The sequence below is a fragment of the Salmo salar genome, chromosome 17, assembly GCF_965601325.2.
Source record: "Salmo salar chromosome 17, fSalSal1, whole genome shotgun sequence".
Lineage (NCBI taxonomy): Eukaryota > Metazoa > Chordata > Actinopteri > Salmoniformes > Salmonidae > Salmo > Salmo salar.
In genome coordinates, this window is record NC_138307.1 from 15,385,151 (window position 1) to 15,396,257 (window position 11,107).

General features: G+C 47.7%; 1 protein-coding gene across 2 annotated transcripts; it reads right to left on the reverse strand.

Moving 5' to 3' along the window:
- Window positions 1-1,435: 1,435 nt before the first annotated feature.
- On the reverse strand, window positions 1,436-10,761 carry LOC106594147 (plastin-1). Of its 2 annotated transcripts, none has more exons than XM_045698975.2 (17): window positions 10,484-10,761; window positions 9,911-10,052; window positions 8,708-8,800; window positions 7,536-7,696; window positions 7,311-7,440; window positions 6,908-7,040; window positions 6,740-6,821; window positions 6,440-6,605; window positions 6,105-6,247; window positions 5,901-5,996; window positions 5,545-5,740; window positions 5,318-5,396; window positions 4,980-5,094; window positions 2,675-2,808; window positions 2,460-2,583; window positions 2,246-2,370; window positions 1,436-2,107 (listed from the first exon to the last, which is right to left on the reverse strand). In XM_045698975.2, exons 3-17 carry the CDS (start codon window positions 8,775-8,777, stop codon window positions 1,969-1,971), a joined length of 1,893 nt encoding a protein of 630 aa, XP_045554931.1. In that variant the 5' UTR covers window positions 8,778-8,800; window positions 9,911-10,052; window positions 10,484-10,761; the 3' UTR covers window positions 1,436-1,968. The 2 variants fall into 2 exon arrangements, with proteins under 2 accessions (XP_045554931.1, XP_045554930.1); XM_045698974.2 differs by having other exon boundaries at window positions 9,911-10,047; window positions 10,484-10,734.
- Between the last annotated feature and the right edge of the window lie 346 nt (window positions 10,762-11,107).

The window sequence follows — 11,107 nt, forward strand, 5'->3', positions numbered from 1 at the left end:
TCTCTTGTGGTATATATTCTAAGAGTTTGTAGGTCTCTTGTGGTATATATTCTAAGAGTTTGTAGGTCTCTTGTGGTATATATTCTAAGAGTTTGTAGGTCTCTCGTGGTATATATTCTAAGAGTTTGTAGGTCTCTTGTGGTATATATTCTAAGAGTTTGTAGGTCTCTCGTGGAATATATTCTAAGAGTTTGTAGGTCTCTCGTGGAATATATTCTAAGAGTTTGTAGGTCTCTTGTGGTATATATTCTAAGATTTTGTGGGTCTCTCGTGGTTTATTTCCATTATCAGGCTGAGCACCAGTGTTTGGCTCCAAAATGTTGCCATTTGTGTTTCCACCTCTGAGGCTCAGCCCAAAAAAGCTGTATCTGTGGTACAGTAATTATCACCGCCAGTTGAAACGTGTGAGTGAGGCGAGAGGGGAAGATGTATCTGTGGTACAGTAATTATCACCGCCAGTTGAAACGTGGGAGTGAGGCGAGAGGGGAAGATGTATCTGTGGTACAGTAATTATCACCGCCAGTTGAAACGTGTGAGTGAGGCGAGAGGGGAAGATGTATCTGTGATACAGTAATTATCACCGCCAGTTGAAACGTGGGAGTGAGGCGAGAGGGGAAGATGTATCTGTGATACAGTAATTATCACCGCCAGTTGAAACGTGGGAGTGAGGCGAGAGGGGAAGATGTATCTGTGGTACAGTAATTATCACCGCCAGTTGAAACGTGGGAGTGAGGCGAGAGGGGAAGATGTATCTGTGGTACAGTAATTATCACCGCCAGTTGAAACGTGTGAGTGAGGCGAGAGGGGAAGATGTATCTGTGGTACAGTAATTATCACCGCCAGTTGAAACGTGGGAGTGGGCCAGAGAGGGGAAGATGTATCTGTGGTACAGTAATTATCACCGCCAGTTGAAACGTGGGAGTGAGGCGAGAGGAGAAGATGTATCTGTGGTACAGTAATTATCACCGCCAGTTGAAACGTGGGAGTGAGGCGAGAGGGGAAGATGTATCTGTGGTACAGTAATTATCACCGCCAGTTGAAACGTGGGAGTGAGGCGAGAGGGGAAGATGTATCTGTGGTACAGTAATTATCACCGCCAGTTGAAACGTGTGAGTGAGGCGAGAGGGGAAGATGTATCTGTGGTACAGTAATTATCACTGCCAGTTGAAACGTGGGAGTGAGGCGAGAGGGGAAGATGTATCTGTGGTACAGTAATTATCACTGCCAGTTGAAACGTGGGAGTGAGGCGAGAGGGGAAGATGTATCTGTGAATTAAATGAACTAAATCCCATCCCAGCGTTGTTAGTGAGATGGAAGTTGGGACCGTGCATCAACTCACACAAGGCTTACTGACCTAGTTCCATCACACAGTCCTCCTTTGTTGTCCTCCTTTGTTTCTGGTAAACATTTATCTCAGTCCCGGGTGAAACACGCGTTTGTTAAATGGGTTTTATTATACATGTTTATGATTGAGTATTCAAAAATGCACCACCCCTCCCACACACACACAATTTGCATGAACAAAATGTCAGTCTGTTATCGTCGGTAGATTGCGTTTACTAAGTCAAGAGAATTACACAACATTTACAGGTCTGCAGCATGTCTGTACTGTTCATTCTGTAAGGTGTGTGTATGTGCGCATGTGTGTGATTGAAACCAAAGGGTTCATGTCCCCTCCACTATATAGATTTATAATTCTATTCTGTGGTTTCTTTTATACAGAATGAATTAATACATGAATCATTTAGAGATATTAAAATGACCCATCAGTGCCTCCTTGGGAACATAACTGAAATAAATGTTTAATGAACAATCAGCTGTGCTCTGATTCTCTGATTATATACACTGATCTAATCACAGACGAGATGAGCAGGAGACAGGAAGAGGGTAAAGGGCTTGGAGCAAATTGGGACAGGCTGTTGGTGTATGTTAGTGTGTCTGAGCGTGTGTGTGTGTGTGTGTGTGTGTTCAGCCGTCAGCTTTCTTCATGCCCCTCCCCATCAGGCATGCGAACACAGTCAGAACCATCTTGGGTTTCACCTCGACCAGGTCATCAGGCAGAGCGTAGACACGGGCTCCGATCTTCCTGGATACCGTGATAGCGTACCTACAGGAAGACAAAAGGGAAGGGAAGTCAGCTCGGGGGTCAGGGGTCAGAGGATAGAGGTCAGTTAGATATAAGAGGTTAGAGGTTGGGGGTCGAGGTCATTTAGAGTTAAGAGGTTAAGGGTCAGGGGTTATTTACTTGGCGTTGTTGAGCTTGTCTGCATCGCTGAGCTCCCCTCTCTTCACCAGCTCCTCTTTGATAGATTTGGGGGCGATGGTGTCTAACAAGTCTATCACTGGGAGACTAGTACTGATCAGCTTATCCTGCAGGACACACACACACACACATTAAAGCTGTTCACATGCACACAACGTGCACTGCACACTGCACACTCACACACGTACACACCCACCTTGAAGCTGCTGATCTGTGAGTCCTTGCCTCCCTCTTTGAGCTGAGTGTTGACCCAGTTGATTATGATCTGGTCTCCAATCTTCTCCCCATCTCCTAGATCAGACAACACCTGGAGAGTGTACCTGAGGGGGGTGGGGGATGATAGAGGGATAGTAAGAGGTGAGAGAGATGTCCAAGTGAAAAAGGAAAGGTGTGTGTTTGTACTGTACATACCTCCTCATTAGCTGCCAGACCAGAGCCAGTGTGTGCATGGGACTTCCCTCGTTCAGATTCACTCCTCCAATTCCCACCAATGAGAATCGAGCTTTATTCCGACCCAGTTCCACTGCATAGGTACAGTTCTCCAACTACACACACAGACACACAACAACAATGCCTGGAAATCCTCTGTATTTTCATCAACAATATATTGATAAAAGAGAGTCTCGTGTGTGTGTGTGTGTGTGTGTGTGTGTGTGTGTGTGTGTGTGTGTGTGTGTGTGTGTGTGTGTGTGTGTGTGTGTGTGTGTGTGTGTGTGTGTGTGTGTGTGTGTGTGTGTGTGTGTGTGTGTGTGTGCTTGTGCGTGTGTGTGTGTGTGTGTGTGTGCCAAATACGCCAGATATTGTTGTTGTGGGGGGAGGCCAGGGGGTGGTGCTCGTTTTGGAAGAGGCTGCTCGTTGGACGGCTACATGGAGCAGGCCTTTGCTGAGAAGCCTGACAAAAACTAGGGCATAGCAACTGGCTAGGTACCGGTCTGTTTCAGCTGTCGTGGACAGCCTAGCTGTTTGGAGAAGGAGACCAGTTGGCTAGGTACCGCTCTGTTTCAGCTGTCGTGGGCAGCCTAGCTGTTTGGAGAAGGAGACCAGTTGGCTAGGTACCGGTCTGTTTCAGCTGTCGTGGGCAGCCTAGCTGTTTGGAGAAGGAGACCAGTTGGCTAGGTACCGCTCTGTTTCAGCTGTCGGGGGCAGCCTAGCTGTTTGGAGAAGGAGACCAGTTGGCTAGGTACCGCTCTGTTTCAGCTGTCGTGGGCAGCCTAGCTGTTTGGAGAAGGAGACCAGTTGGCTAGGTACCGGTCTGTTTCAGCTGTCGGGGGCAGCCTAGCTGTTTGGAGAAGGAGACCAGTTGGCTAGGTACCGCTCTGTTTCAGCTGTCGTGGGCAGCCTAGCTGTTTGATGAAGGAGACCAGTTGGCTAGGTACTGCTCTGTTTCAGCTGTCGGGGGCAGCCTAGCTGTTTGGAGAAGGAGACCAGTTGGCTAGGTACCGCTCTGTTTCAGCTGTCGTGGGCAGCCTGGCTGTTTGGAGAAGGAGACCAGTTGGCTAGGTACCGGTCTGTTTCAGCTGTCGTGGGCAGCCTAGCTGTTTGGAGAAGGAGACCAGTTGGCTAGGTACCGCTCTGTTTCAGCTGTCGTGGGCAGCCTAGCTGTTTGGAGAAGGAGACCAGTTGGCTAGGTACCGGTCTGTTTCAGCTGTCGGGGGCAGCCTAGCTGTTTGGAGAAGGAGACCAGTTGGCTAGGTACCGCTCTGTTTCAGCTGTCGGGGGCAGCCTAGCTGTTTGGAGAAGGAGACCAGTTGGCTAGGTACCGCTCTGTTTCAGCTGTCGTGGGCAGCCTAGCTGTTTGGAGAAGGAGACCAGTTGGCTAGGTACTGGTCTGTTTCAGCTGTCGGGGGCAGCCTAGCTGTTTGGAGAAGGAGACCAGTTGGCTAGGTACCGCTCTGTTTCAGCTGTCGTGGGCAGCCTAGCTGTTTGGAGAAGGAGACCAGTTGGCTAGGTACTGCTCTGTTTCAGCTGTCGGGGGCAGCCTAGCTGTTTGGAGAAGGAGACCAGTTGGCTAGGTACCGGTCTGTTTCAGCTGTCGTGGGCAGCCTAGCTGTTTGGAGAAGGAGACCAGTTGGCTAGGTACCGCTCTGTTTCAGCTGTCGGGGGCAGCCTAGCTGTTTGGAGAAGGAGACCAGTTGGCTAGGTACCGCTCTGTTTCAGCTGTCGTGGGCAGCCTAGCTGTTTGGAGAAGGAGACCAGTTGGCTAGGTACCGGTCTGTTTCAGCTGTCGTGGGCAGCCTAGCTGTTTGGAGAAGGAGACCAGTTGGCTAGGTACCGCTCTGTTTCAGCTGTCGTGGGCAGCCTGGCTGTTTGGAGAAGGAGACCAGTTGGCTAGGTACCGCTCTGTTTCAGATGTCGTGGGCAGCCTAGCTGTTTGGAGAAGGAGACCAGTTGGCTAGGTACCGCTCTGTTTCAGCTGTCGTGGGCAGCCTAGCTGTTTGGAGAAGGAGACCAGTTGGCTAGGTACTGCTCTGTTTCAGCTGTCGGGGGCAGCCTAGCTGTTTGGAGAAGGAGACCAGTTGGCTAGGTACCGGTCTGTTTCAGCTGTCGTGGGCAGCCTAGCTGTTTGGAGAAGGAGACCAGTTGGCTAGGTACCGGTCTGTTTCAGCTGTCGTGGGCAGCCTGGCTGTTTGGAGAAGCAGGTGCTTTCTGTACCCTTGAGTGCCACGTCAGTTTGATTGGTGGATTCAAATAAAGTATTTAAAATGTGTGTGTGTACCTTCTTCATGTTACTGCCCAGTGCAGAGTATGGAGGTCTGTTGACTTTTTTCCACTCTACAGGGACGTTGACTTTCTCATACAACTGGAGAATCACCACCGCGTCACACAGGTCACTGCAACACACACACACACACACACACACCAATCAACACATGCAAACATCAACACACACACATGCATACTCTCTCTCTCTCCCTGTGTGTGTGTGTGTGTGTGTGTGTGTGTGTGTGTGTGTGTGTGTGTGTGTGTGTGTGTGTGTGTGTGTGTGTGTGTGTGTGTGTGTGTGTGTGTGTGTGTGTGTGTGTGTGTGTGTGTGTGTGTGTGTGGTTACTGTACCAGTAGAGGTGGTTAACATAGGGAGCAACTCCCAGAGAGTTCATCCAGTTCCTGAATGTTTTCTCCTCTCTGGATTCTCCTGTTAGGACAACATTACACATAATACAGTGTGATGTGTGTGTGTGTGAGAAAGAAAGAAAGAAAGAAAGAGTGTGTGTTGGTGTGAGAAAGAAAGAGTGTGTGTGTGTGTGTGTGTGTGTGTGTGTGTGTGTGTGTGTGCAGCTCACCCTCTATGAGTGCTGTGTCTATGTTGTTGCTGTTAGTCCTCTTCAGGGCTGGGTGTGTGTTGAAGAGGTTGGCTACGAAGGCCAGGTTCAGCTTGCTGTTGCCAGACACCACATCCATAGGAGAGACAAACTGTCTGCAGTCCAGACGGGCTGCCTGGCGAAGCATCATCTCTGCCCTGCGTTCGTCGTCACGCTCCTATACACACACACACACACACACACACACACACACACACACACACACACACACACACACACACACACACACACACACACACACACACACACGTAAGCGGCAACATACACACACACGCATGCAAACATGAACACGCACATATGAATACACACACACTTACATTGATGCCGGTCATATCGATGAGGATGGCCATCTCGTCTAAGTCCTCTCCTTTAGGTGAGATCTGGTCCAACAGGTAGAAATACGCCCTGGAATCCTACAAACACAGTATAATAACAGCATTAATACATAAACAACAACATATTTGCAGTGTGTGTGTGTGCGCGTGACTGTACGTGAGTGACTGTGTGTGTGTGTGTATTACCTTGATGTCTTGGCTGAAGTTGCTGATTGGTTGGGCCCCAGCGTTGCCTAGGTGATGGTTGACCCAGCGTAGCAACAGTTCTTCAGGAGACAATGACATCAGGTGCTCTAACTCCTCCCCCTCAGACAGCAGGTTAATAAGAGCTGCAAATGAACACAATCAGCCAATCAGCTTGCAGTGTGGTACAGGTGGGGTCATATAATTTGACATGGGCATGAAGTTCATATGACATTGAAACTAAATTAGACACTCTCTTTGTTTGTGGCTGTGTATGCGTGCATGTGTGTATGTGTTTGACATTGTGTGTGTGTGTGTGTGTGTGTGTGTGTGTGCACCTTCGTTGCTGCTGATCTCTATATCAGCAAACAGTCCTATCTTGATAATCTGCCAAAGCAGCCCCAGCACCAGGTGGGGTTTCCCAGCCATCAGGTCAGGGGCGTCGATGTTGACCACGGTACAGCCGATAGACAACGCAGAGTTTATCGCCAGCATCAGGTTCTCCTAGAGAAGGGAGAGAGAGAGTGAGTTACAGTTTGGATAAGGGACAATCCAACTTTTCGTGTGTGTGTGTGTGTGTGTGTGTGTGTGTGTGTGTGTGTGTGTGTGTGTGTGTGTGTGTGTGTGTGTTAACTCACAGTCATGGTAAAGGTGGTGTGTTTCTTGGTGTTGATGACTCTCTCATCGATGGTGTCAGACTGGGAGAGGTTGATCATTTTACTGCAAAGACAAAACAGAGTATATGATAGCAGTGTGTGTGTGTGTGTGTGTGTGTGTATATATATTTGTGCCTGTGTGTGTGTTACCAGAGCAGGATCCCATCTTTTACTGATTTGAAGAGACTGTCTCCGTCAGGGTTCATGGGTAGAAGGTGTTTACAGTCTTCATCTTTGGCCAGAGACTTGTTGATCCAGTTCACAAACGCCACCTTCTCCTCATCTAACACACACACACACACTCTTCAAAGCTCTCTAGGACACACACACATTCTCTCATTCTTTCTCTCTCACTCTCCCTTTCTCTCTCTCTCGCTCTCTGTTTCTCTCTGTCTGGGTCTCTCTATCGCTATTTCTCATTCTCTCTCTCTCTCTCTCTCTCTCTCTCTCTCTCTCTCTCTCTCTCTCTCTCTCTCTCTCTCTCTCTCTCTCTCTCTCTCTCTCTCTCTCTCTCTCTCTCTCTCTCTCTCTCTCTCTCTCTCTCTCTCTCTACCTGAGTAGGAGTGCTGTGTTCCCTCGCTGGAGATTCCTGACAATCCTCCAAAGGATTGTATCCCTTCTCTCCTGGCGATGGTTTTCTTGAACGTCTCACTGAGCTCCTTACTCTTCAGCTCCTGGTAGATCTACAAGACAGGATGGGCCGTGAGTGTGTGAGTGTGTCTGTGTGAGTGTGTCTACATGTGTCACTGTCTTTACTTCGGTGTATTTTCTATCTTACCGAGACAAACTCTTCAAAGCTGATCTTCCCGTCCTTGTTGGTGTCTCCTGCTACGAAGATCTCCACTATGTCTCTGACTCTGTAGCCTGGCATGCAGAAACTAGCCTCTCTGAACAGCTCCTGCAGCTCAAAGTCACTGACAAAACCGCTGTTGTCAGTGTCTGTATGGGAGGAAACACAGACAGACAGACAGACAGACAGACAGACAGACAGACAGACAGACAGACAGACAGACAGACAGACAGACAGACAGACAGACAGACAGACAGACAGACAGACAGACAGACAGACAGACAGACAGACAGACAGACAGACAGACAGACAGACAGACAGACAGACAGACAGAACAGACAGGTTACCTATCTCCCTCTCTAACATATAGGTTACCCATCTCCCTTTCTAACATATAGGTTACCTATCTCCCTCTCTAACATATAGGTTACCTATCTCTCTCTCTAACATATAGGTTACATATCTCCCTCTCTAACATATAGGTTGCCTATCTCCCTCTCTAACATATAGGTTACCTATCTCCCTCTCTAACATATAGGTTACATATCTCCCTCTCTAACATATAGGTTACCTATCTCCCTCTCTAACCTATAGGTTACCTATCTCCCTCTCTAACCTAGAGGTTACCTATCTCCCTCTCTAACCTATAGGTAACCTATCTCCCTCTCTAACATATAGGTTACCTATCTCCCTCTCTAACCTATAGGTTACCTATCTCCCTCTCTAACATATAGATTATCTAACAGCTCCTAATTGGGTCTGATGAACTGCAGTGTACTTATACAGAGTTTGTAGCAATCTGATGCTCACTTATCAGGAATGTACTGACTCTAATGATGAGTCATCTGGCAACTACTCAGTTCACCGATGAACCTGGCAACCCCTGACACGTAGAGCAAAGCCTTTTGCACACCTGAAGGGAAGTCGTAGAACAGGTGTGCAGGTCCCTAACACAGAGTGAACTGACCAATAAAAAAAAAGTATACTGCTTTATGATTGGTTATAAACCATGACCTGAGTCAGCATTTGCTGCAAAAGCTGTGTGTGTGTGTGTGTGTGTGGTGTGTGTGTGTGTGTGTGTGTGTGTGTGTGTGTGTGTGTGTGTGTGTGTGTGTGTGTGTGTGTGTGTGTGTGTGTGTGTGTGTGTGTGTGTAACTAACCGATCCTGTTGAAAGCCTCTCGGAGCTCCTCCAGGTCCTCTCGTGATATCTGGGTCACCTTGTTTGCCATACTGGACAGTCTGTCTAGATGACCTGATACACACACACACACACACACACACACACACACACACACACACACACACACACACACACACACACACACACACACACACACACAGTCAATGTATCATCAGAATAGAGGGAAATATTTGTAATAGAAACGTGAGGTACAGATGCAGAACAAACTTGACTGCTAAACTGACAGAGTCAACATGCTTCCATTGTGACCTCATGCTTCCATTGTGGCCTCATGCTTCCATTGTGAACTCATGCTTCCATTGTGACCTCATGTTTCCATTGTGACCTCATGCTTCCATTGTGACCTCATGTTTCCATTGTGACCTCATGCTTCCATTGTGACCTCATGCTTCCATTGACCTGCAAGTGTATTGAGCAATAAGCTAATCTACCCGTTCTAACAGTGATAAGTGTGCTACCACAGGCTGCAGAGAATACAGAGCTAACTAGAATAAGGAGAGAGTAAAGATAAGACTATCTACAATTTAGAATCAAATGTATATATTGAACCATACAATCTAAGCCCCAGAAGGTAAGGGTCCATATCTTTAAGCTCTCAAAGATAACATGATACAGTTCTGCATGATGATCTATTATTATTGAAAATAGTTGTGTTGTTATTGATTAACTAGAGAGAGAGATAAGAGGACAATAAGGACGTGTTGTGTGTTGTGACCTGGAATGGCCTCAATATACCGCTGCTGGGATTTTCACGTTCAACAGTGTGTTTCAAGAATGGTCCACCACCCAGAGGACATCCTGACAACTTGAAGGTCAATGGAGTCAACATGGGCCAGCATCCCTGTGGAATGCTTGTAGACTCTACACCTTGTAGAGTCCATGCCCCGTCTAACTGAGACTGAGGGCTCACTCAGCGTAGACTCCATATATGGCCGTGACTTTGATCCCACAGCTCTGTACCGTTCCATTCAAGTTTAGTCAATTCAGGAAATGATTTCGGGTGCACATTTTTGAATTTAATTGACCCACACCCTGCTGCCTTATGTAAACTTTACACACTCCTCGCCCCTCTCCGCCACACACCCAGACAGCTCCCCTCGCTGACCCTCCACACACTCTCCACACACCTGACCCCCCGGGGGCTCACACCCCAGAACACACCTTCATAAAAGCCTGTGTCTGTTTGGTTCTGTTCTGGACGAGAGGGGCCAAGGTCTCTCTGCTCCCCGTGTTCAGTAACTCCTGGCTGAGTAGAGTGGGTTTGCCGACTGGCCTAACAGAGGCTGGGAGTTGTTCAGCTGCGCTGGGTAGAGAAGAGGAGTTTTATTATTTTACAGCCATCTCCATATGAACATCAGCTGTGGACATAACTGCAGTGTTGTGAGCTGATATGTTCAATATTATGTGGTGTCCTTGATAACTAAATGACATTATTAAAAAATATATACAGATAAATGATCGCAGTAGCCAGTTAGACATTTACTTAGCAAGAAATTGACTTACTAACTAAGTGCAACAAGTATATTACAGAACTTAAACAGTACTGGCTGAGACAAGACTGTATGAAAAGTTCTGCTATATTTTTCCTCCCGTTGTACTCTGATGACTCATTTGGTGCCAAGTAGTGATCGATCAGTCTTCCTCCTTTGATATACTGTAAGTGTCAGAAAGCACCACATAGGCTACTGTATTTGCGTGGTAAATAGCAGCCGAAACAGGAAACTGGAGACTTACCGTGAAGACAGGATCAGACAGGGCTGGAGAAGCTTGGTAGAGGTTTAGAGGTGGTCAGGTGTCTTCTTGCTCGCTGTCTTGACCGAAGCAGCGGAGGACAAGAGACCTTCGGCCCATTGAACTCTGGGATGGGCGTGGTCCTCCAGAGGCTCCAGCCTGGGAGTTAGCAATTAACCCTTTAGCTGTGTCATCTGTTTCTTTCACCACACACTGGCATGCATGAACGCACACACACACACGCACGCACGCACGCACACACACACACACACACACACACACACACACACACACACACACACACACACACACACACACACACACACACACATTGTAGAGAGACGTAAGAGGGAGAGGTGTGTGTTGGCTACAGGTGTGTTGGGTTTCTAACAGCCATGTTTAATAAATGAGAACTCTAGCTGTACATACCCCTCCACACTCACACACACACACACACTCCCACACACACACACACACACATACACACACACACTCCCACACACACACATTCCTTTCTACGTTGCCAGACAATACAGTGAAACTTGATGCAAGGAGAAAACAGCACTTTATTACAAAAACTCACCACTTTACTGTAACACCCCACTGCTTTACTGTAACAACCCACTG

Coding starts and splice junctions, on each gene's coding strand:
- LOC106594147 (XM_045698975.2), bottom strand. CDS start 8,777: ATGGCAAACAAGGTGACCCAGATATCACGAGAGGACCTGGAGGAGCTC. Junction 6,822..6,907: donor AAAGATGGGATCCTGCTCTG/GTAACACACACA, acceptor TTGTCTTTGCAG/TAAAATGATCAACCTCTCCC. Junction 5,095..5,317: donor TATGTTAACCACCTCTACTG/GTACAGTAACCA, acceptor TGTGTGTTGCAG/TGACCTGTGTGACGCGGTGG.